The sequence below is a fragment of the Salvelinus alpinus genome, chromosome 8 (assembly GCF_045679555.1).
Source record: "Salvelinus alpinus chromosome 8, SLU_Salpinus.1, whole genome shotgun sequence".
In the NCBI taxonomy this organism is placed as follows: domain Eukaryota; kingdom Metazoa; phylum Chordata; class Actinopteri; order Salmoniformes; family Salmonidae; genus Salvelinus; species Salvelinus alpinus.
Window position 1 is genome coordinate 64,736,141 of NC_092093.1, and position 25,598 is coordinate 64,761,738.

General features: G+C 43.4%; 1 protein-coding gene across 1 annotated transcript; it reads left to right on the forward strand.

The window, feature by feature from the left end:
• The first annotated feature begins 9,797 nt into the window (after positions 1-9,797).
• Positions 9,798-18,896, forward strand: chrnd (cholinergic receptor, nicotinic, delta (muscle)). Its single transcript, XM_071414658.1, has 13 exons — positions 9,798-10,282; positions 12,616-12,696; positions 13,380-13,525; positions 15,564-15,608; positions 15,735-15,844; positions 15,956-16,111; positions 16,207-16,316; positions 16,578-16,778; positions 16,885-16,996; positions 17,166-17,280; positions 17,453-17,663; positions 17,775-17,893; positions 18,154-18,896. Exons 2-13 carry the CDS (start codon positions 12,639-12,641, stop codon positions 18,334-18,336), a joined length of 1,566 nt encoding a protein of 521 aa, XP_071270759.1. The 5' UTR covers positions 9,798-10,282; positions 12,616-12,638; the 3' UTR covers positions 18,337-18,896.
• The last annotated feature ends 6,702 nt before the right edge of the window (positions 18,897-25,598 follow it).

A 25,598-nucleotide genomic window follows, 5' to 3' on the forward strand; every position in this document is an offset into this window, starting at 1 on the left:
ACATAGTTATTTCTGCATCAGGCAAAGGCAAATCAGTTAGATCTGGTCTGGGGAGAACAACTTTCTCCGTTTCCGCTACACAGTCATGGGGGCACCCATCAGTGGCTATGGGGATCAAAGTGGAGGGGTTTAAGGTAGTACACCGTTCAATTGTTAGATTCGGCATGCTCAACAGAATTATCATACCGGACAAATTTCTCGCTGGTGACATGTAAGCCATCTTATGTTCCAATAATAAAATCGATACGGCATGCGGTACCCTTCATGTCAATTCATGATACAGTACTACAGAGGCTGAATCCTCCACAGCCCGTGTGGCAGCCACCACAGTCTACAAACATAGTGGCATGGCTTGGGCTACTTCATCTAAACGAGAGGAGTAGGCAGCAATAGGTTTGCTTTTCCCCCCGTGTTCCTGAGTTAGTACTGACGTCCTGAACCCCTCCCTACAGTCTCCTGTCTGGGTGAAGGGACCATCATCTCTGGGGAAATGCTAAACATAGCATATGTTTTCTGTACTAATGAAATCTCTCCTTCGGGAGTCCACTGTATTTTATCTAACAATAACGTGGGCTAATCTTAAATCAGTCTCATCAAAAATGTTATATATGTTGCATAGTGTGGGATCCATTATCTACAGTAATTTACCATCCCTAAGAACAGCAACATATTTATTTTCATAATACATTTTTTTGCTTATAAAATCACTATTTTTCCATCTCAATCTATTTTCCTGCCCTATTTGCTTAAAATATGTCCTGTCCAACCCTCAAAGGACCATATCCTCCCCCATTTTTAACACATAACTTTCCTTATCCATCTTTCCTTATCACGAGTTACCTTGAAATCAGTATTGCAAATTACCTTAAATTCTCCATCCAAATAGCTTTCCCATGAGGCTGATCAGAAATGAATGAAAGCTACGATAGAGGTCATAAGTCATTCTACCCCTTCAAATAAGTATTTCTTACTCTATTAGACAAATTAATTAAAACTTCTAATATTCCATATGTATGTGTACCCCTTTAAAATAATAGTCACTCAACCTACAATTCACTTTACTGACCTGACAAGGTTCCACATAATGGAAACAGATTGTAATGTTTGAATACATTAACTTTCTGTTCCCATTCACTGGTGTTACCTAAACAATCAACCCAAGAATCAATCACCAGAAACTATCACGAAACTTTTACGATTCAACTATTCAGACCTGAATCTCTTACAGCCAAATATATCCCAGTGAGCGCCACCAACCAGTGATGCTCACCTAGCAACTTTGTTGCTAGATTTAACATCTTTTCAACCTACCCTGACAAATTTTGCTACTTTAAAAAATGTATTTGGAACTTTTAACAACTTTTGAAAAGTGTCTCAAAGCTATAATGCACGCATTTTCCCTCTAAATGACACAAACAATTTTCTCTGTCACACCCTCAGTCACAACATCATTGCCTGGCTGCAAAAGTGCATTGTGAGTGACGTCAGCAGCAGGCGCAATTTCAGCGAATTGCAAATCATTATTGGCTGACTGCAGCAGCAGTTCTAAAGGTTCGACGTGCCAAACCCAATTAATATTGTTGGTCACGAATGTTTGATCTTGAACAGAACTTACAACATCAATCAACATCTCCCAATCAAAATTGTACTGCCAGAAGTACAGAAAAGAGTGGGAGTCTGTCCCTGAACAACTGTCAAATCAATTTGAGTAACGTTATTGTGTATTCTACGTAGTGACACAGTTTTACGTTATCACGCAATGATATCACAACGTCATCTAGCAACAACTCAACCTGCCTCCAGCACTTACCCTGAAAATTAGTCAGCAACACTGCAACCAACTCTCTTATTCCTGCCTCTAGGCAAAAATATACCCCCTACTCAAACCGAGTTCTGCTTTAATTCTATTGTAAGAGTAAAACCAAACGTTCCAACTCTCTCTACTCCAAAATGTAAAAGTACCATGTACTTCGCTAAGTTTATAACGTATGTCAGTCAATCCATAAGAATAAAAACATTTCAATGGACACAACTCTATCGTAATTATCTCTCTGTTATAATTTAGAATTCATTGGATTTAGGCAACTGTCTCTTCTATGATTCAGTCATTTAAATACGATTCCATTCCCAATACGTTATTCCAGCGGACCATTTAGGCAAGACAACTTATTCCATCTAAATCGACTCGCTATTATTTAAAATGGATGAGTCTTTCAATTTAACCTGAACAAGCTATTAAAACATTCAATTTATATCCTATCCAAACACTAGTGACCGTATCTTTCCAGGCAAAAAATATCAATAGTTGAATTACAATCCGAATTAATTTTAGTCTATTTGGTGGGGAGAACAAGTATTTGATACACTGCCGATTTTGCAGGTTTTCCTACTAACAAAGCATGTAGAGGTCTGTAATGTTTATCATAGGTACACTTCAACTGTGAGAGACGGATTCTAAAACAAAAATCCAGAAAATCACATGATATGATTTTTGAGGAATTAATTTGCATTTTATTGCATGACATAAGTATTTGATACATCAGAAAAGCAGAACTTAATATTTGGTACAGAAACGTTTGTTTGCAATTACAGAGATCATACGTTTCCTGTAGTTCTTGACCAGGTTTGCACACACTGCAGCAGGGATTTTGGCCCACTCCTCCATACAGACCTTCTCCAGATCCTTCAGGTTTCGGGGCTGTCGCTGGGCAATACGGACTTTCAGCTCCCTCCAAAGATTTTCTATTGGGTTCAGGTCTGGAGACTGGCTAGGCCACTCCAGGACCTTGAGATGCTTCTTACGGAGCCACTCCTTAGTCGCCCTGGCTGTGTGTTTCGGGTCGTTGTCATGCAGATACCCTAAGTCGTTTCGGACCTAAGTCGCTGAGGACTTCTTCTCTCCTAGGTGGCTCTACACCCGATTCTTATCTTCCAATTGTATAGATACTTCATTCCCTTTAAAACTTTTCTTTACACAAAATTCTAAAGATAGGTCACCAGGTAAGAATTCCGACAGAATTCCAAAGATCAATATCCAAACCATACAATAATCATAATAAATATTTATCTAAATGCAGTCTGAATGTCAATTCCCGAAAATTCGTAAATAAAGATTACTGACCTTCTCTTGAAGACTGGGAAAAGCAATGTATGTTGGATCTCGTCACCACCTCTGTCGTGTACCAGTTCGCCACTGGCCTGAAATTAACTGGCCTGAAATTAACCCTCAACTCAGAGGTCAGGTCTTTGTCTTACGGATCTTAGATCCGCCCATGCACGGGTTTCAGCAGTTCCCTGGGACAACAGAGGCAGATATTGAGATCCGGCTTCGAAGGACCAATTGTTACAAGAATTTTGTTCTCAGTTGTTCATAATACCCAATTGAATTAATTACTCAGCCTGAAACCCAGAATTTGTAAGAAACTGGTTGAAATGAATCAGGCGGAGGCCCAGCTACAATTGTCAGGAATGTTTATTTAGAGAGCTCTGCCGTGTATATACAAAAACGTTCCTTCTCTTATTAACCTACGCACATACATACACACTAAACTTTGGATTCTCTCTTCTCCTGGAGTCTCACCAAAGTTTATTACCACACAGCTGACAGTTCCAGTCCCCTCCAGATACGGGAAATCTGGAGGGGCTCTCCATGTCTTATCTTATCTCCCCAGAGTTATAGCCGGGTCGGTTCAAACATAGTTTAATTATCCACTTTGTTTTCTTTAGGCACACACATACCTTCCTCTCTTCCCATGTACATGCTACATAACCTCTTTCTTATGAACTAACATTATTTATCAATATAGAAAAACAGGGTAGAATTCAATTAGTTATAGTTATAGTTAAATGTATACATCATTTAGTCATTATTCATAAAATTCATAACATGAATATATGGGTGTATGTGTGTTTAAGTTACTTAAATTATGGTCACAATGTTAGCTAGCGAATGCTGTTATAATTTGCAACGTCTTGTCTGAAAAATGTGTGTTCCTTTCCTAGCTAAAGTCCTTTTGCTAACGTCAGCTAACAAGTTGTCAAGCTAGCTATCAGCTATAGCTCAGCCACTTAGATAAAAAAAACTGTAGCTAGCTATACTTTTTGGCTAAGCTGATGAACAGTATCATACAGCCAGTTGATCCTAGCTGCTACTGAGGTCAGAATTGTTTTTTTGGGGCAGCAGGTAGCCTAGTGGTTAGAGCGTTGGGTTTGTAACCGAAAGGTTGCAGGATGGAATCCCCGAGCTGACAAGGTAAATCTCTCGTTCTGCCCCTGAACAAGGCAGTTAACCCACTGTTCACCGGTAGGCCGTCATTGTAAATAAGAATTTGTTCTTAACTGACTTGCCTAGTTAAATAAAGGTTAAATAAAAAATAAATAACAACATGTCTGATGTCTCTCCTGCTGGCCATCCACCAGTACAGAGACAATAGGACGGCCCATAACACTGCCCTACTGCAGAAACAAGTGGAGGTCAGTTTCAACATGTTTACACTGTGGCCAAGCACACACAATGGAAGATATGCATCTCAAGGTGTGTGTAGGAGCTGTCAGGACTGCAGCGTGGTTGTCTGTTGTCATCGGGCCAGGTGCTGCCCAGTGAGTGTGTCAGTGGAGCTGGCAGGAGACCCCAACACTATCCCTGCACTCACAGGAACCATCATCTCTCTACTGGTCCAACTTGGTACTGATGAGTTCCCAATGCATTTCTGTCCTATAATGTCTTGACAAATGATTGAACTTGTCTTACAGCTATACTATGATGTGTGTGTGTTCTCTCTCCCAGCCTGTGTTGATGATAGCAGAGAGGTTCTCCAGAGCAGTTATAACCTGACCAGCACTCTGGCCTCCATCATCCACTACCACAGCGGCACCCCCAGGGAGCTGTTGGTACTACAGGTAAGACACTGAAATGACATGAAGAGACTAAACCAGTGGTCATGAACCCTGGTCTTGGAGAACGATGGAGCTACACAAAGCTAAAGCTCTGGTGAGGAACATGGCTGTAGGATCTGATCTGTTCAGCTAATGCTGTAGTAACTCTCTTTCTTTCTCTCTCTCTCTCTGTGTGTGTGTGTGTGTGTGTGTGTGTGTGTGTGTGTGTGTGTGTGTGTGTGTGTGTGTGTGTGTGTGTGTGTGTGTGTGTGTGTGTGTGTGTGTGTGTGTGTGTGTGTGTGTGTGTGTGTGTGTGTGTGTGTGTGTGTGTACAGGTGCTACAGAGGCTCACGTACAACACCCGGATAATCCACTGTGCCAACTAAATCTATGAACGCAGACTTTCTCATGACCAACATGTAAGATACCTCTCGACTCCTCTCCTCTTTTCCCTCCTCCTCCTCCTCTCTTTTTCCACTCTACAGTATAGCAGAGATGAATGTGTACATGTAAGTATTAATTTAGTCTCCTATGTCCCCCCCTTCCAGCCAGTTGCACAATGGTGACATCATCATGCTGTGCCTGGGTCTGAAGGCTAACCTGTGTCACTACAACCTGTCGGTACAGACTCACATCAAAGCTCTGGTGAGGAATATCCTTCATCTTCTCTACCACTGTCTGTCCACCCTTTCTCTCTCTTTTTTGTAGTACTCATCCTCTCTTCTTCCTTCTCTTGTTCTCGCTACTCTTTGATGTAACAGGTTGTTGTAATGTGAAGGAGTTCTACTGTACGTTGATTAACCTGTGTGTGGGTGGGTCCTCCGGAGTAATGTCAAGGCGTTCTACCGTACCCTGATTACCTTCCTGGCCGACAACAGTTTTGACGGTGGTGGTGTTCGCTCTCTCCATACTGGCCAGCCTCACTCTCAATGAGGAGGTGGGGGAGTAGGTAACACACACATACACACCAATGTTTTCTCTATCTTTGGTTCTGGTTGTGACTACTATCTCTCTGGTTTGTGTGTGTGTGTGTGTCAGCTGTTCCATGCTAAGAACATCCACCTGACGTTCCAGCGGATCTTCAACATCATCGTCAACGGCGACGGAACCCTAACCAGGAACTACTCTGTTGACCTACTGGTGGACCTACTGAGGAACTGCAGATAGCTGACTACCTGACCAGGTACACACACAAACACACACATGCACACACTCACACACTTATAAAACAATAAAAGTGATGTTGTGTATGTCTCTCCCTCCTCTCTGTGTAGGTATGAACACTTCTCAGTGTGCGTATCCCAGGTGTTGGGTCTGCTACATGTCAAAGACCCGGACTCTGCTGCCAAGGTGTTGGAGCTGCTCCTGGCTCTGTGTGGTTGGTCAGGCCTAAGGTCTCTGCTGTGTGAGGTCGTGTTCCGTCCCGTCGCCCCACGGCTGCGAGCTGCAAGCTGCAGACAGGGGGCGGGCCTAGACGCAGGCCAGAAAACCGAGCCGGGCTTAGCTCTCATCCAATGGCTACAGCTCTCCAGCTGACGGGGAGGAGTCATGCTGTCTACAGGCGCTGCAGCTGCTGACTGAACTACTGGAGGTACGGCAACCCAACGTGGACGTACAGAACTAAAAGTGGAAGCCTGTATCTACATAGTTTTCATCATCCAGTCTAAATCGTTGATAACTCCTGTATGTACATCCAAAGTTATTTTTCTTTGTCCTTTCTTATGTGTTTCTCTTCAGGAGGCGTTGGGTTGAGGTTGTGTGTGTGTGTTGGGATTCGTTGAGTTGTTGGTTCCAATGGTGTTGGGTCTACAACAGGGACTGGACCCAGCCGCACCAGACAGCCAGCTCAGAACACACTGCATACGCACCACACACACCACCAGCTTGCTACTAAATATCCTTTACATGGGGGGAATGGTCTGTGTGTTGGTCTGTGTGTTGGTCTGTGTGTTGGTCTGTGTGTTGGTCTGTGTGTGTGTGTGTGTGTGTGTGTGTGTGTGTGTGTGTGTGTGTGTGTGTGTGTGTGTGTGTGTGTGTGTGTGTGTGTGTGTGTGTGTGTGTGTGTGTGTGTGTGATCAGCCTTAATTCTTCCACTGCTGTGTAATGAGGACTGTGTGTAGCATGGTGTCTCGTCAGGTGAGCTCCCAGGTCTGTCTCTCTCAGGTTCAAATACTGCTCTCCTGTTGCCATAACAATGACCCCCTCACCAGCCACGACTGCAGCCTCAGGTCAGTGACCGCTTAACAGACACATATTAAGATAACACACATACAGCAAATGCATCAACACAGGCATCAAGCATTCTCATACCAAAGAGATGGGCTCAAAATTATGTGTATGTGTGTTTCAGTCAAGTGTGTGGTGAGGCGGTGTTGAAGACTCTGGAGTTGATGAGTAAACTGAGACAGAAGGTGAAAGACATGGAGACCAGCTTCTACAGAATACTACAGGTACACACACACCTGTGGAGCTGAGCTAAATGATTGACACGTTAAATCTCTCTCCCTATAGGACCAGAGGATGGTCACATTCCTCTCTCTGGCTCTCACGTTCAATCACTAAGAACATGTTCAGACTGGGCTTCGTCTACTGTTTGAGGCCACGCCTCTCCCAGACTTCTGACTGAACACAAACATAAACAAGCACAATTAAATCAAATGTTATTTGTCACATGCTTTGTAAACAACAGGTGTAGACTAACAGTGAAATGTTTACTTACGGGCCCTTCCCAACAATTCTGAGAGAAAGAAAATATAGAAAAGTAATAACATGTAATGATAAAAGTAATAATAAATACACAATGAGTAATGATAACTTGGCTATTTGTATTTATTATGGATCCCCATTAGCTGCTGCCAAGGCCCCTACTCTACTACCACATATCTACAACACAAAATCCATGTGTACGTACTAACTTATTCCTTGCCACCCATTCTGAAACTAACTGCAGCTCTTTGTTAAGTGTTGCAGTCATTTCAGTCGCTGTAGTAGCTGACGTGTATAGTGTTGAGTCATCCGCATACATAGACACACTGGCTTAACTCAAGACTATGATCGATAATGTCAAAAGCTGCACTGAAGTCTAACAAAATGGCCCCCACAATCTTTTTATCATCAGTTTCTGTCAGCCAATCAGTCATTTGTGTAAGTGCTGTGCTTGTTGAATGTCCTTCCCTCAACTTGTTTACTGTAAAATAGCATTGTATCTGGTAAAACACAATTCTTTCCAAAAGTTTACAAAGGGTTGGTAACATGCTGATTGGTTGGCTATTTGAGCCAGTAAAGAGGGGAATAACTTTTGCTTCCCTCCAGGCCTGAGGGCACACACTTTCTAGTAGACTTAAATGGAAGATATGGCAAATAGGAGTGGCAATATCGTCCGCTATTATCCTCAGCAATTTTCCATCCAAATTGTCAGACTCCGGTGGCTTGTCATTGTTGATAGACAACAATTTTTCACCTCTTCCACACTTACTTTACGGAATTCAAAATTACAATGCTTGTCTTTCATAATTTGGTCAGATATACTTGGATGTGTAGTGTCAGCGTTTGTTGCTGGCATGTCATGCCTAAATTTAGCTAATCTTGCCAAAAATCATTAAAGTAGTTGGTAATATCAGTGGGTTTTGTGATGAATGAGCAATCTGATTCAATGAATGATGGAGCGGAGTTTGCCTTTTTGCCCATAATTTCATTGAAGGTGCTCCAAAGCTTTTTACTATCATTCTTTGTCATTTATCTTTGTTTCATAGTGTAGTTTCTTCTTCTTTTTATTCAGTTTAGTCACATGATTTCTGAATGTGCTGTACGTTTGCCAATCGGTTGTACAGCCAGACCTATTTGCCATTTATTTCGCGTCATCCCTCTCAACCACACCATTTTTTAATTCCTCATCAATCCACAGGGATTTAAGTTTCTACAATAATTTTCTCAATGTGTGCATGCTTATTAGTAACTGGGATAAGCAATTCCATACATGTGGTAAGTGCAGCGTCTGGTTGCTCCTCATTACACACCACAGACCAACACATTCTTTACATCAACAATGGGAATCACTGCAAAGCTTCGTGTATGACCTCTTATACACTATATTAGGCCCATCCTTCAGAACTTTGGTTTTCCTAGATATGGCATCTATATTGTGATCACTACATCTGATGGATTTGGATACTGCTTTCAAACAAATGTCTGCAGCATTAGTAAAGATGTGATCAATTGATGATTTAATTTCTGTGCTGTTTGTAACTACCCTGGTAGGTTGATTGATAACCTGGACCAGCTTGCAGGCATTAGTTACAGTTTGAAGCTTTCTCTTGAGTGGGCAGCCTGATGAAAGCCAGTCAATATTTAAATCACTCAGAAAATGTACCTCTCTGTTGATATCACATACATTATCAAGCATTTCACACGTTATCCAGATACTGACTGTTAGCACTTGGTGGTCTATAGCAGCTTCCCACCAGAATGGGCTTTAGGTGAGGCAGATTAACCTGTAGCCATATTACTTCAACAGTATTTAACATGAGATACTCTCCAAGCTTTACAGGAATGTGGTTCTGAATATAAACAGCCACACCTCCACCTTGGGCATTTCTGTCTTTACTGTAGATCTTATAACCATGTATTGCTACCACTGTATCATCAAAGGTATTATCTAAGTGAGTTTCAGAAATTGTCCGAATATGAATGTCATCTGTCATCTAGCAATTTATGGATTTCATGAATCGGGGGAACATGTCGCAGATTATACACTTAATAGTCCGCGAGTCCCCATCAGATTCAAAGCAGTTTTCACTGCTGAAAGCTGACAGTCCAAGGGAACAAACATTTGCCACGCCGCTGGGGACTTAGATGCACCCTCCATGGCCGCTCCTACCAGCGCCTGGCACAACTGTGTTGTCTGTCTCGTTGAATGTGAAGAGCGAGAGAGAAGCGCAGGGAGGCGGGTGATGGCTGGGTCGGTTGTCAGTGGCAGGTTGCCGGCTGTTCCTTGCTACGCACCTGCCTGGCTGCGTGTTAGCGTTTGGTGTAGCCTCAGAGCTGTGTCGGGTGTATCCCCAGTGTCTGTAGTCGTGGGGAATACACAACATACAGTTACAGCATGTACTGTCCAACAACTGGAGTCACACTCACACACTGGAAATAAGCTATTTCCTTTTGTAGTTCTATAGAGAGCGTTGTATGTTGAGCTCTTGGTAGCCTGGCTCAGTTGTCGGTGTCCATGTACTAAAGCGTCCGGGGTGAAAAAGTGGAGCGAGGAAAAAACTAAGATGTTTGAAGATGTGTTAAATGCAGAGTTTTGATTTAAACAGTTATTTAAAGTAAAAAAACGAAAAGTGTGGTAGGTAGCCAAGTCGCAACAAGCAGCACAACGATGCGGAAGTGTGCCGTTTTCACACTGTGAACAGTAAGTACCAGTACCGAGTCGATGTGCAGGGGTACGAGGTAATTGAGGTAGATATGTACATAAAACTAGGAATAAAGTGACAGAAAGTAAACAGTAGCAGCAGCGTATGTGACGAGTCAAGGTTTGTGCAAAAAGGATCAATGCAGATTGTCCTGGTAGCTATTTTGCTAACTATTTAACTAACTATTTAGCAGGATGGACTTGGGTGGCTGGAGTCTGACAATTTTGAGGGTCTTCCTCTGACACCACCTGGTATATAACACCTAGAAGGCAAGGAGCTCGATCGCAGTGATGTAGTGGTCCGTCCGCACTACCCTCTGTAGCGCCTTGCGGTTGGATGCCAAGCTTGATGGTTCGTTGGCGGGCATAACTGGATTTCTTTTAAGCTTCTGGGTTAGAGTCCCGCTCATTGAAAGTGGCAGCTCTACCCTTTAGCTCAGTGCAGATGTTGCCTGTAATCCATGGCTTCTGGTTGGGGTACGTAGTGTCACTGTGGGGACGACGTCGTCAATGCACTTTTTGATGAAACCAGTGACTGATGTGGTGTACTCCTGTAGTCTACATATGCCCATCAAAAAAATAGATGACGTCAGATGAGAACCTCGGTGAATACCGGTAAACCTCTTATTTAGAAGTTATTTTCCCTGTAACAATTGCTTGTTTTTCCTTTCACATTTTAAAAACCCAAATCCCTCCATAGGCTTCCCTTACACTAGCCCTACTATAATGAAGTCTAGTTCAACAGCAATACGTCATGTTTTTTTATCCTGCCGATTTTATTATATCATTACATTTTACATGTATGTATTGTTGTTGTTTATGGAAAAAAAGAACAGATTGCTTGTTTTCGTATATTAATTAAAATTCAAACCAAACCGATTAGAATGATCCACACTGTCCTGGTTTTATGGTGAGAACGTCCTTGGTACACATGCAATGCAACTTCTGGAGAAGTGGCAATGCGATCTCTACGATGGTTCCAATATATAATTGTTTTTATTTGGGAGCAGTATAAAGGTGAGTGGACATTCTCCCTTTCGCTTTATATTGGATCTGTCCAGCTACTGTGAAAAGTTTAGATGTGTTTAAAATCCTCCATGATTGCCCACAGGGAGCAATTATGGTGCCTGTAAGTGTATTTAGGCATAGCCTATTTAAAACAAGTTGTGTTGTTTAGAATTTGATTATAATTTTTCTCTCTTTATCTTATTGACGAGCAGAGCCACCGCGCTGCAGCACCGGTTACACCAGCACTGCACTGATCATTATTGGTTGTGAACATAGCTCAACATATTTCTGACACACCCCTAGCACTACTGCCAGAGCTAGATTTAGACCATTGCGTTAGGTTTGTTAATCGATTACAAATTACATGACCCTCCTGTGGACTAAATAAAAAATACTAAACCCTCCCCTGACTGAAATTTAAAAAACATAAATTTTCCTCTGGGTAACAATTGTGTAAATTTCAACCACTCCCTGAATATCTTTGTTCAATGTCATGATTCCTCTCATCCCTCCCCAAATGTGTAGCTGTCTTTCTATTTATTTAATTTTTTAACATCGTCTACGGGCAAGCACAGATTTTTTTCAGGTCCCTCCTATGTACTTCACTCATTTTCAGTCACCCTTTTAGCCAATGGTGTTACATACCTTTTTTTCTTGTTGGGACAAGTGACTTCAGCTTTCGGCCAAGTAAAAAATCTGTCCTGCATGTCAGAGGGACAAGCGTCTAAAGAAGTTCATGTCAAGTCCTCCCACTGGGCACGGACATAAATTCTATGTCTATTCCACTTTGGTTCAATGTAATTTCATTGGAATTACGTGGAAATAACATTGATTCAACCAGTGTGTGCTGTTTGAACCAGCAACCAGAACCTGACCTGTTATACAAGTCGAGACCTCTTAGCAGAGTCTGTAGTAGACAAAGCTCACAGGGAGGTACATTAAAATTAAGGAGTTTTATACACATCCAACTTACCCATCCAAAACCTACAGTACTGTATAGTGACTCAGTTGGCCTGTTATTGCTCTTTATATTCTGCAGTCCTCAATTCTGCATTACAGAATGTATCTGTAATGCAGGAACCATTTCTGTAAATTCATTGCCTGGAAGGCCGCACATTAGTGAAGCAAAGCTCATAAGTGTCCTGTGTCCCCTTACATACTTTCTGTCTCTCACACACCCTACCCCCTATCCTGTATCTCTGTGGCGGAAGTGGGGGATTGCGTGCCTACCCCGGCCTGTGTCTCCACCTGTTTCCGCCACTCACGGCTCCGGGGGTCACGTCAGGAGCACAAGGAGAGAATGGATAACTTTTTTTAATTTCCAGAGTCTGTCCGGTGCCGAACAGCCATGACCCGCCGTTTATTGGGACCGGGAGCCCTGGTTCTGTTCGCGGTCCTTGTAACCGGTAAGTCCGTTGAAGTGTAAAGTTTTATTTTTTTCTTGTGAGCATTTTGGATATATTGTTTTTGTTCAATTAGGACTATTTATTCCCAAAATAACGTTTATCCTTCAACATGTTCTATTGAAAGTAGACTATATTTTCTGTAGCCGATGCCTAATTGTAGCCTAAAAGTGAGTTATGACCATTATTAGGCCTGTGATTTACTACACACACTGGTTCAATGTCCAAGACTTCTTAAAACCTTTTACTGCATTGGGCTAACTCAGAGTCAGTGTTTCTTGGCAGTCTTAAACAAATCTACCATGAAACAAAAGTATACACCTCTAACACAAGGTTATGGGCTTAAAAAAAGAAGACGCCTGTACCATGTCACATATGAAGTTGAAAGGTATTACATTTTGAGTTTGCATCCCAATATTACACTTTATGTATGTCACATAAGACTGAAATATAACAAAACTGACATCGAAACACTTTATTTTCATTGTTTATTTGATTTATTAGTTTATTAATTATTAATTATGAAAAGTATGAATAACATTCAACCCATGAGGCCACTAGGTCATTTGACTGCAGGAAAGGGCTACTCTCCATTGGATTGAGGCTACTATGTGGGCTATTTAATATTGCTGTTCGATGCCTATAATGAATGTATCTGTGCATTGACTCCTGTGTGTGTGTGTCAGAGTGTTTGGCCAGGAATGAGGAAGAGCGGTTGATTCAACACCTGTTCAAGGAGAAGGCTTACAACAAGGACCTCCGGCCCGTAGAAAAACAGGGCGAAGCTGTCGTTGTGTACATCGCCCTCACACTCTCTAACCTCATCTCTCTGGTATGACCACTCTGTGTGTGTCGATGTGTTTGTGACTGGTATGCGTTTCTGGGTCCTCTGCCCCCTCCCTCCGTGTGTGTGTGTGTGTGTGTGTGTGTGTGTGTGTGTGTGTGTGTGTGTGTGTGTGTGTGTGTGTGTGTGTGTGTGTGTGTGTGTGTGTGTGTGTGTGTGTGTGTGTGTGTGTGTGTGTGTGTGTGTGTGTGTGTGTGTGTGTGTGTGTTATTAATAGCCCAGTCTGATCCTCATGGATGTACAGTACCAGTCAAAAGTTTGGACACACCTACTCATTCAAGGTTTTTTTCTTTATTTTTACTATTTTCTACATTGTATAATAATAGTGAAGACATCACAACTATGAAATAACACATATGGAATTATGTAGTAAGCAAAAAAGTGTTAAACAAATCAAAATATATTTTCTAATAGCCACCCTTTGACTTGATGACAGCTTTGGCACACTCTTGGCATTCTCTCAACCAGCTACACCCGGAATGCTTTTCCAACAGTCTTGAAGGAGTTCCCACTTATGCTGAGCACTTGTTGGTTGCTTTTCCTTCACTCGGTGGTCCAACTCATCCCAAACCATCTCAATTGGGTTGAGCTTGGGGGATTGTGGAGGCCAGGTCATCTGATGCAGCACTCCATCACTCTCCTTCTTGGTCAAATAGCCCTTACACGGCCTGGAGGTGTGTTGGGTCATTGTCCCGTTGAAAAACAAATGATAGTCCCACTAAGCCCAACCCAGATGGGATGGTGTATCGCTGCAGAATGCTGTGGTAGCCATGCTAGTTCAGTATGCCTTGAATTCTAAATAAACCACAGACAGTGTCACCAGCAAAGCACCATCACACCACCTCCTCCATGCTTCACGGTGGGAACCACAAGTGCGAAGATCATCCGTTCACCTACTCTGCGTCTCACAAAGACACGGCGGTTGGATCCAAAAATCTCAAATTTGGACTCATCAGACCAAAGGAGAGATTTCCACCGGTCTAATGTCCATTGCTCGTGTTTCTTGGAGGAAGCAAGTCTCTTCTTCTTTTTGGTGTCCTTTAGCAGTGGTTTCTTTGCATAAATTTGACCATGAAGGCCTGATTCACACAGTCTCCTCTGGACAGTTGATGTTGAGATGTCTGTTTTATTTTGGCTGCAGTTTCTGAGGCTGGTAACTCTAATGAACTTATCCTCTGCAGCAGAGGTAACTCTGGGTCTTCCTTTCCTGTGGAGGTCTTCATGAAAGCCAGTTTCAACATAGCGCTTGATGGTTTTTGCGACTGCACTTGAAGAAACATTCAAAGTTCTTGACATTTTCTGGATTGACTAACCTTTATGTCTTAAAGTCATGATGGACTGTCGTTTCTCTTTGCCTATTTGAGCTGTTCTTGCCATAATATGGACTTGGTCTTTTACCTATTAGGGCTATCTTCTGTATACTACCCCTACCTTGTCACAACACAATTGATGGGCTCGAACGCATTGAGAAGGAAATAAATTTCACAAATTTACTTTTAGCAAGGCACATCTGTTATTTGAAATGCATTCCAGGTGACTACCTCATGAAGCTGGTTGAGAGAATGCCAAAGCTGTCATCAAGGCAAAGGGTGGCTACTTTTAGGAATCTCAAAAATAAAATATATTTAGATTTGTTTAACACTTTCTTGGTTACTACATGATTCCATATGTGTTATTTCATAGTTTTGATGTCTTCACTATTATTCTACAATGTAGAAAATATTGAAAATAAAGAAAAACCCTGTGTGTGTGTCCAAACTTATGACTGGTACTGTATGTCACTAAGAGGACCATGATCCAGTCAGCCTGAACAACCTGGAGAATGTAGAAAAACAGACACTGCCTGGTCTCTCTCTCTCTCTCTCTCTCTCTCTCTCTCTCTCTCTCTCTCTCTCTCTCTCTCTCTCTCTCTCTCTCTCTCTCTCTCTCTCTCTCTCTCTCTCTCTCTCTCTCTCTCTCTCTCTCTCTCTCTCTCTCTCTCTCTCTCTCTCTCTCTCTCTTGCTCTCTCTCGCTCTCGCTCCTTAGAAAGAGGTAACTGAGACTCTGCTGACCAATGTGTGGATGGAACATGTAGGTATATTCTTCTGCTTTAATTCAACCAGTTGGTCTTATCACTGTGTATCTTTATAAATATAATACATCTATAACAGTTTCCTATTCACATACACGCTCACATTATTCACTGTGTGTGTCCAGGGCTGGTATGATACCAGGCTGTCTTGGAACACCACTGAGTTTGATGATATCGATGTTCTGCGCCTCCCGCCCAGCATGGTGTGGCTGCCGGAGATCGTCCTAGAGAACAAGTAACATACACCCTCATCTTCTCTGGGTCTGTTATCCTTTTCTCCCCTGTCTTACAATGCCCAGTTCCAGACTGTTTCCTACTGTAATATATTGCTGTGGGTGTGTGTCAGTAACGATGCCCAGTTCCAGGTGGCGTACTACTGTAACGTGTTGATCTATCCGGATGGTTATGTGTACTGGCTGCCGCCAGCCATCTTCAGATCCTCCTGTGCCATCAACGTCAACTACTTCCCCTTCGACTGGCAGAACTGCACTCTCAAGTTCACGTAAGGAAGGGTCTGATCTCCCCCCCCCCCCACACACATACACACAAACGCAGGCATGCACACACACACGTAAAACTCTGTTTCCCATGATGCAGCTCCCTGACTTACAATGCTAAGGAGATCACCATGCAGCTGAAAGAAGAGCTGGAAAATGACAAGTCCTACAAGGTGGAGTGGATCATCATAGACCCTGCAGGGTTCACAGGTACACACACACACACACACACACACACACACACACACACACACACACACACACACACACACACACACACACACACACACACACACACACACACACACACACACACACACACACACACACACACACACACACACACACACACACACACACACACACACACACACACACTGCTGAATCATCCATAAGCCAGCCCATAGAAATGCCAGTATATAAACCTCTCCTTCACTACTCGCTCACTCTCATCCCTCCCTCCCCCTATAGAGAATGGAGAGTGGGAGATCATTCATAAACCGGCCCGTAGGAACACCTATAAGAATATCCCTATAGAGAGCAACAAGCACCAGGACATCACCTTCTATCTCATCATCAAACGCAAACCTCTGTTCTATATCATCAACATCATAATCCCCTCTGTCCTCATCTCCTTCATGGCTACACTGGTCTACTACCTACCAGCTGACAGTAAGTATACCCTTAACCTCTTATCCCTTACCTCTACCATGAACCCTGACCTTACTACCTAACTACCACACTACGTCCACAGTGATTACTGTGTGTGTGTGTCTAGGTGGGGAGAAGATGACTCTGTCTATCTCGGTGCTGCTGGCTCAGTCTGTGTTCCTGCTGCTGATCTCACAGAGACTGCCGGAGACCTCCATGGCTATACCACTTATTGTCAAGTAGGACACACACACCCTTTTGTATGTGTTTGTGTTTCATAGACACACTGTTTATGTGTTTGTGTTGCAGACTGTCAGGTACCAGTTGTTTGATTTTGAGAAGAATCCCCATGATGATCATGGTGTTTGTGTGTGTGTCTTTTGTCTGTGTGTGCGTGCATGCGTGTAGGTATCTGATGTTCATCATGGTTCTGGTTACGGTGGTGGTGTTGCACTGTGTGGTGGTCCTCAACCTGCACTTCAGGAGCCCCAGTACACACATCATGACAGAGTGGACTAGAGAGGTACACACAGACTACACAAGGAGTAGAGCAGGCCTAATCGTTACTCCATGAATGCCTGCAACTGCAATTTAAACTAAAATGTGACATGGTTTTGTGTGTCTGTGTGTGTGTCTGTGTGTGTGTGTCTCTGTGTTTTTGTCTCTGTGTGTGTCTGTGTCCTCTCCTCCACTAGTTCTTCCTGGAGAGGTTGCCCCGCCTGCTGCGGATGTCCCGCCCTGCAGAGTCAGAGTCTAGCTGGGAGGGGGCGTTGCCAAGGCGATCTAGCTCCGTTGGTTACATTGCTAAGGCGGAGGAGTACTACAGTGTGAAGTCACGCAGCGAGCTGATGTTTGAGAAACAGTCTGAGAGACATGGACTGGCCACACGGGCTACACCTGCGGCAGGTACACAGAGCAGACACACATATATAGGCACAGAGAACAGACACATGAACATGCACAATCTTCTATAGTGAATGTTATGTACATATGATTCCTTACTTTGTGTGCGTGTAGCTGTGAAGCCCCAGTCAGATGGAGAGGTGACAGAGCAGCTGTACTCTGAGATGAAGCCTGGTGTGGATGGAGCCAACTACATTGTCAAACACATGCATGACAAGAATGACTACAATGAGGTAAGAGAGGAGGGGGGAGATGGAGAGAAAGAGGGGGAGGGGCAGGGGGAAAGGAGGAGGGAGGCACAGAACATTAGATATAATACAATACATTATCCTATTCATGTTAAACTCCCCAGTGGGACTTGGGTCTGTAACAAAGGCTTCAGTCACTAGTGTGTTAGTGTGTCATTACGGCTCAACAAAGGTGATCATGACATACATGAATGCACTGCTTGCTGACCCCCCCTCCTCTCGCCTTCTCTCTGCTCGCCCCGTAGGAGAAGGATAACTGGAGTGGTATAGCTCGTACGGTGGACCGTCTGTGTCTGTTTCTGGTCACCCCAGTCATGACAGCAGGCACCATCATCATCTTCCTCATGGGTATCTACAACCACCCTCCGCCCCTGCCCTTCGAGGGAGACCCCTACAACTACCTGGAGGAGAACAAACGCTTTGTCTGATACACACCAACGCTTACACACTTTCGCACAACGTGAAGCGCAGTTCTGCTGTTTGTTCACCTTCACCTTCACTAACACATCCGCAACCGCCCAAATATAAAATCTGAGGCCTGCCCCCGACCCTAACCCACAAATATAGAAAATGCACTGTGGGCCTACAGTCAGATGGCAGAACTATTTTTGGACAGGCCTTTTTATATAGGCCTATGTTTCTGCTTGTCATTTCCAACATTTTGGTAGGTTATTTGTTAGTCAACTTGCTTGTAAATTGATAGGCCTATATGTAGCTTCTCTACTGTCATTACTAGTTGACCTAGAAGACTAAGTAAACCCTTTACCAAAATGTAATAAATCCATAGAATGAATGTTTCAATCTACTTGACATCGGTAAAGTTTGTTTTCTCTTTCATCTCTGCTTCTTTCGCAGCAAAGACATGTAAGGCCCGGGGAGAAAATTCTATAACATCATAAAAAAACTGGAAAGATTTTTTGTGAAAATTTCCTAATGACATTAATTAAGATCTATTAAAAAGACCCAACATGTTTTTGATAAGATTTCAGTTCGGCTTGGATGCATATTTTATGTGATTGAAATGCTATCAGTGTCACGGCCGATGCTGGAAGAAGACCAAGGTGCAGCGTGGTGAGCGTACATAATCCTTTTATTTAGAAAAATGACGCCAACAAAACAACAAACGAAGAAAACAACCGTGAAGCTTACAGGGCTAAGTGCCACTAACAAAAGTCAACTACCCACAACGAAAGGAGGGAAAAAGGGCTACCTAAGTATGGTTCTCAATCAGAGACAACGATAGACACTTCGTAATTATGAGGTATTGTGTGTAGATTGTTGACAGAAAAAATGTATTTGATACATTTTAGAATAAGGCTGGAACGTAACAAAATGTGGAAAAAAATCTAAAATATGAATACTTTCCGAATGCACTGTAAATCCCATTTTTCTAGTCCTGTTCCCGAGTCAAAATGTTGTGTATAATTTTACTGCATGGAATTCTTTATTCTGCAGGAGTTAATATTATATTAGGCTAAGTGGGAGGTTATAGACCTGTAGTCAGTGTCCAGATTTCAGTCAGGTTACTATTCCATTGAACCCATTTGAACAGTACAGTTCCTTGACGTGCCATTTTGAATTCCCCGTCTTATGACTGTTGAATTTGTATAGCACCTCACAATCATCACACATAACACAGCCAGCACTGCTATCATCTTCTTTTACCACTTCACCAAATCTTTCCCAAACATTAGACTACTGTTCTGGCCCTCCTTCTATTTATACAACAAATACAACAGGTGTAGACCTTACTGTGAAATGCTTACATACACCCCTTAACCAACAATGCAGTTCAAGAAATAGAGTTAAGAAACTATTTACTAAATAAACTAAAGTAAAAAAATTAAATAAAAAAGTAATACTAGAAAATTACATGACAATAACGAGGCTATATACAGGGGGTGCTACACACTAACAGCAGATACAAATGATGAATTAAAAAACAAAATGTAGCATATAGATATGAATGTTAATGCATTGTTTTCTCTTTATTCAACCCGCCATCCACACAATATTTCATGACCCTAATCCCGCCCGATCCGCGTATATATACAGGTTGAGTTAACCGCGCATCACTAACGCACGCAAACACACACACACAAGACACTTGAAGGCCATGCTACAGCCAATCAAAAACATTTGTTGTCTTTCCTATAAGGCTCAGTCACTCTGGGTTGACGGCCTGGTTTCAATGTGTGATCTTTAACTGCCTAGCTGCCTAGACTTTTTTTTACTTAAAACTTCCCCTGGGTAGTGTCTTGGCAATTTGGATTAACTTGACTTTTTATGACTTACATACGTGTGTGTTTTTAATAAATATTTACACTGTTGTGTGTTTAAAAAAGCAATTTGCCTATTGTATCTGTGTTCAGTGTGGTATTTATCATGTGAAGGAGAGGTTGTAAAAAGACAGGTGAAAGACAGGTCTCAAAGATGGCGCCGACAGATATGGCAGCTCTGCTTCTAGCTCCTAAGCAACTTTGCGGTATTTAGTTTTTTGTGTGTTATTTCTTACATTATTAGCCAATATTTTTTTTCTGTAATTACATACAGACAGAAATAACTTTAGGATATCAGAGCGGCAGTAACTTACCAGCATTACGACAAGGAATACGACTTTCCCGAATTGGATCCTTTGTCCGTACCCCCAGAGCAATTGAACTTATTCCAGAGGCTGCTCCAAACACCACCGGCGGAGAAGAGGTATTCGTAGTGGACTCCTAGTCCGACTCAGGAGGCATGCACACCATCCACCGCTTCCGAGTATATTACTCGCTAATGTTCAGTCTCTGGATAATAAAGTAGACGAGGTCAGGACGAGGATCTCCTTCCAGAAAGACATCAGGGATTGTAACATGCTCTGTTTCACGGAAACATACTGTCCCCGTCCATACAGCCATCGTTCTCGGTACATCACGCAGACAGGAATAAATAACTCTCCGGGAAGAAGAAGAAAGGCGGGGGTGTATGTTTTATGATTAACCACTCATGGTGTGATTGTGATAACACAGAAATTCAAGTCCTTTTGTTCACCTGACCTAGAATACCTCACAATCAAATGCCGACCATATTACCTCCCAAGAGAATTCTCTTCGGTTATAGCCTCAGCCGTGTATATTCCCCCTCAAGCCAATACCATGACAACCCTCAAGGAACTACACTGGACTTTGTGCAAACTAGAAATCACATATCCTGACGACACATGTATTATAGCTGGGCATTTTAACAAAGCAAATTTGAGGAAAATGCTACCAAAGTTCTACCAACACATTGACTGTAATACTCACGCTGGTAAAACATTTCACCACTGCTACTCAACTTTTCAAAATAACTACAAGGCCCTCTCCCGCCCTCCCTTCGGCAAATCTGATTAGAACTCCATTTTGCTCCTCTCTTCCTATAGGCAGAAACTCAAACAGGAAGTACCCATGCTAAGATCTATTCAATGCTGGTCTGACCAATTGGAGTCCATGCTTCAAGATTTTGATCACGTGGACTGGGATATGTTCCGGGTAGCCTCTGAGAATAACATCGACGAATACACGGATACGGGGACTGAGTTCATCAGGAACTGTATAGGAGATGTTGTACCCACTGTGACTATTCATCCTATCCAAACCAGAAACTGTGGATAGATGGCAGCATCCGCGCAATACTGAAAACGCGAACCGCCGCATTTAACCATGGCAAGGTGACTGGGAATATGGCCAAACACCAACAAATATTCCCTCCGTAAGGCAATCAAACAGTTAAAACGTCAGTACAAAGACAATGTGGAGTCGCAATTGAACGCTTCAGACACGAGACGTATGTGGCAGGGTCTACAGCCACGTGGACACTGATGTCTTGCTTCCGGACAAGCTAAACACTTTTTCGCCCGCTTTGGGGATAACACAGTGCCACCTGTGCGGCCCTCTACCAAGGACTGTGGGCTCTCCTTCTCCATGACTGACGTAAGACATTTAAGAGTGCTAACCCTCGCAAGGCTGCCAGCCCAAAGGACATCCCTAGCCGTTTCCTCAGCATGCGCAGACCAGCTGGCTGGGGTGTTTACGGACATATTCAATCTCTCCCTTTCCCAGTCTGCTGTCCCCACTTGCTTCAAGATGTCCACCATTGTTCCTGTAGAAAGCAAAGGTAAGTGAACTAAATGACTATTGACCCTGAGCACTCAATTCTGTCATCATGAAGTGCTTTGAAAGGCTAGTTAAGGATCATATCAACTCTACCTTACCTGACACCCTAGACCCACTTCAATTTGCTTACAGCCCCAATAGATTCACAGACGATGCAATCGCCATCGCATTGCACACTGCCCTATCCCATCTGGATAAGAGGAATACCTATGTAAGAATGTTGTTCATTGACTATCGCTCAGCATTCAACACCATAGTACCCTCCAAGCTCATTAAGCTCGAGACCCTGGGTCTCGAGCCCGTCCTGTACAACTGGGTCCTGGACTTTCTGACGGGCCGACCCCAGGTGGTGAGGGTAGGAAACAACATCTCCACCCCGCTGATCTTTAACACTGGGGCCACACAAGGGTGCGTTCTCAGCCCTCTCCTGTACTCCCTGTTCACCCATGACTGCGTGGCCATGCACGCCTATAACTCAATCATCAAGTTTGCAGACGACACTACAGTGGTAGGCTTGATTACCAACAACGACGAGACGGCCTACAGGGAGGAGGTGAGGGCCCTCGGAGTGTGGTGTCAGGAAAACAACCTCACAACCTCAACAAAACAAAGGAGATGATCGTGGACTTCAGGAAACAGCAGAGGGAACACCCCCCTATCCACATCGACGGGACAGTAATGGAGAAGGTGGAAAGTTTTAAGTTCCTCGGCGTACACATCACAGACAAACTGAAATGGTCCACCCACACTGACAGCGTGGTGAAGAATGCGCCTCTTCAACCTCAGGAGGCTGAAGAAATTTTACTTGTCACCAAAAACACTCACAAACTTTTACAGATGCACAATCGAAAGCATCCTGTCGGGCTGTATCACCACCTGGTACGGCAACTGCTCCGCCCACAACCGCAAGGCTCTCCAGAGGGTAGTGAGGTCTGCACAACGCATCATCGGGGGCAAACTACCTGCCCTCCAAGACACCTACACCACCCGATGTCACAGGAAGGCCAAAAAGATCATCAAGGACAACAACCACCCGAGCCACTGCCTGTTCACCCCCCTATCATCCAGAAGGCGAGGTCAGTACAGATGCATCAAAGCTGGGACCGAGAGACTGAAAAACAGCTTCTATCTCAAGGCCATCAGACTGTTAAACAGCCATCACTAACATTGAGTGGCTGCTGCCAACATACTGACTCAAATCTCTAGCCACTTTAATAATTAAAAATTGGATGTAATAAATGTATTACTAGTCACTTTAAACAATGCCACTTCATATAATGTTTACATACCCTACATTACTCATCTCATATGTACAGTGGGGAGAACAAGTATTTGATACACTGCCGATTTTGCAGGTTTTCCTACTTACAAAGCATGTAGAGGTCTGTAATTTTTATCATAGGTACACTTCAACTGTGAGAGACGGAATCTAAAACAAAAATCCAGAAAATCACATTGTATGATTTTTAAGTAATTAATTTGCATTTTATTGCATGACATAAGTATTTGATACATCAGAAAAGCAGAACTTAATATTTGGTACAGAAACCTTTGTTTGCAATTACAGAGATCATACGTTTCCTGTAGTTCTTGACCAGGTTTGCACACACTGCAGCAGGGATTTTGGCCCACTCCTCCATACAGACCTTCTCCAGATCCTTCAGGTTTCGGGGCTGTCGCTGGGCAATATGGACTTTCAGCTCCCTCCAAAGATTTTCTATTGGGTTCAGGTCTGGAGACTGGCTAGGCCACTCCAGGACCTTGAGATGCTTCTTACGGAGCCACTCCTTAGTTGCCCTGGCTGTGTGTTTCGGGTCGTTGTCATGCTGGAAGACCCAGCCACGACCCATCTTCAATGCTCTTACTGAGGGAAGGAGGTTGTTGGCCAAGATCTCGCGATACATGGCCCCATCCATCTTCCCCTCAATACGGTGCAGTCGTCCTGTCCCCTTTGCAGAAAAGCATCCCAAAAGAATGATGTTTCCACCTCCATGCTTCACGGTTGGGATGGTGATCTTGGGGTTGTACTCATCCTTCTTCTTCCTCCAAACACGGCGAGTGAAGTTTAGACCAAAAAGCTCTATTTTTGTCTCAACAGACCACATGACCTTCTCCCATTCCTCCTCTGGATCATCCAGATGGTCATTGGCAAACTTCAGACGGGCCTGGACATGCGCTGGCTTGAGCAGGGGGACCTTGCGTGCGCTGCAGGATTTTAATCCATGACGGCGTAGTGTGTTACTAATGGTTTTCTTTGAGACTGTGGTCCCAGCTCTCTTCAGGTCATTGACCAGGTCCTGCCGTGTAGTTCTGGCTGATCCCTCACCTTCCTCATGATCATTGATGCCCCACGAGGTGAGATCTTGCATGGAGCCCCAGACCGAGGGTGATTGACCATCATCTTGAACTTCTTCCATTTTCTAATAATTGCGCTAAACAGTTGTTGCCTTCTCACCAAGCTGCTTGCCTATTGTCCTGTAGCCCATCCCAGCCTTGTGCAGGTTTACAATTTTATCCCTGATGTCCTTACACAGCTCTCTGGTCTTGGCCATTGTGGAGAGGTTGGAGTCTGTTTGATTGAGGTTGTGGACAGGTGTCTTTTATACAGGTAACGAGTTCAAACAGGTGCAGTTAATACAGGTAATGAGTGGAGAACAGGAGGGCTTCTTAAAGAAAAACTAACAGGTCTGTGAGAGCCGGAATTCTTACTGGTTGGTAGGTGATCAAATACTTATGTCATGCAATAAAATGCAAATTAATTACTTAAAAATCATACAATGTGATTTTCTGGATTTTTGTTTTAGATTCCGTCTCTCACAGTTGAAGTGTACCTATGATAAAAATTACAGACCTCTACATGCTTTGTAAGTAGGAAAACCTGCAAAATCGGCAGTGTATCAAATACTTGTTCTCCCCACTGTATATACTGTACTCTATACCATCTACTGCATCTTGCCTATGCCGTTCGTCCATCGCTCATCCATATATTTATATGTACATATTCTTATTCATTCCTTTACACTTGTGTGTATAAGGTAGTTGTTGTGAAATTGTTAGATTACTTGTTAGATATTACTGCATGGTCGGAACATCTCCCGGGTGGCGCAGTGGTCTAGGGCACTGCATCGCAGTGCTAGCTGTGCCACCAGAGTCTCTGGGTTCGCGCCCAGGCTGGGCTGGGTTCGCGCCCAGGCTCTGTTGCAGCCGGCCGCAACCGGGAGATCCGTGGGGCGACGCACAATTGGCATAGCGTCGTCCGGGTTAGGGAGGGTTTGGCCGGTAGGGAGGGTTTGGCCGGTAGGGATATCCTTGTCTCAGTATGTAAAAAATGTAATAAAATGTATGCACTCTACTGTAAGTCGCTCTGGATAAGAGCGTCTGCTCTTGGCCGGTAGGGATATCCTTGTCTCAGTATGTAAAAAATGTAATAAAATGTATGCACTCTACTGTAAGTCGCTCTGGATAAGAGCGTCTGCTAAATGACTAAAATGTAAAAAAAAAAAAAATGTAAATGTAACTAGAAGCATAAGCATTTCACTACACTCGCATTAACA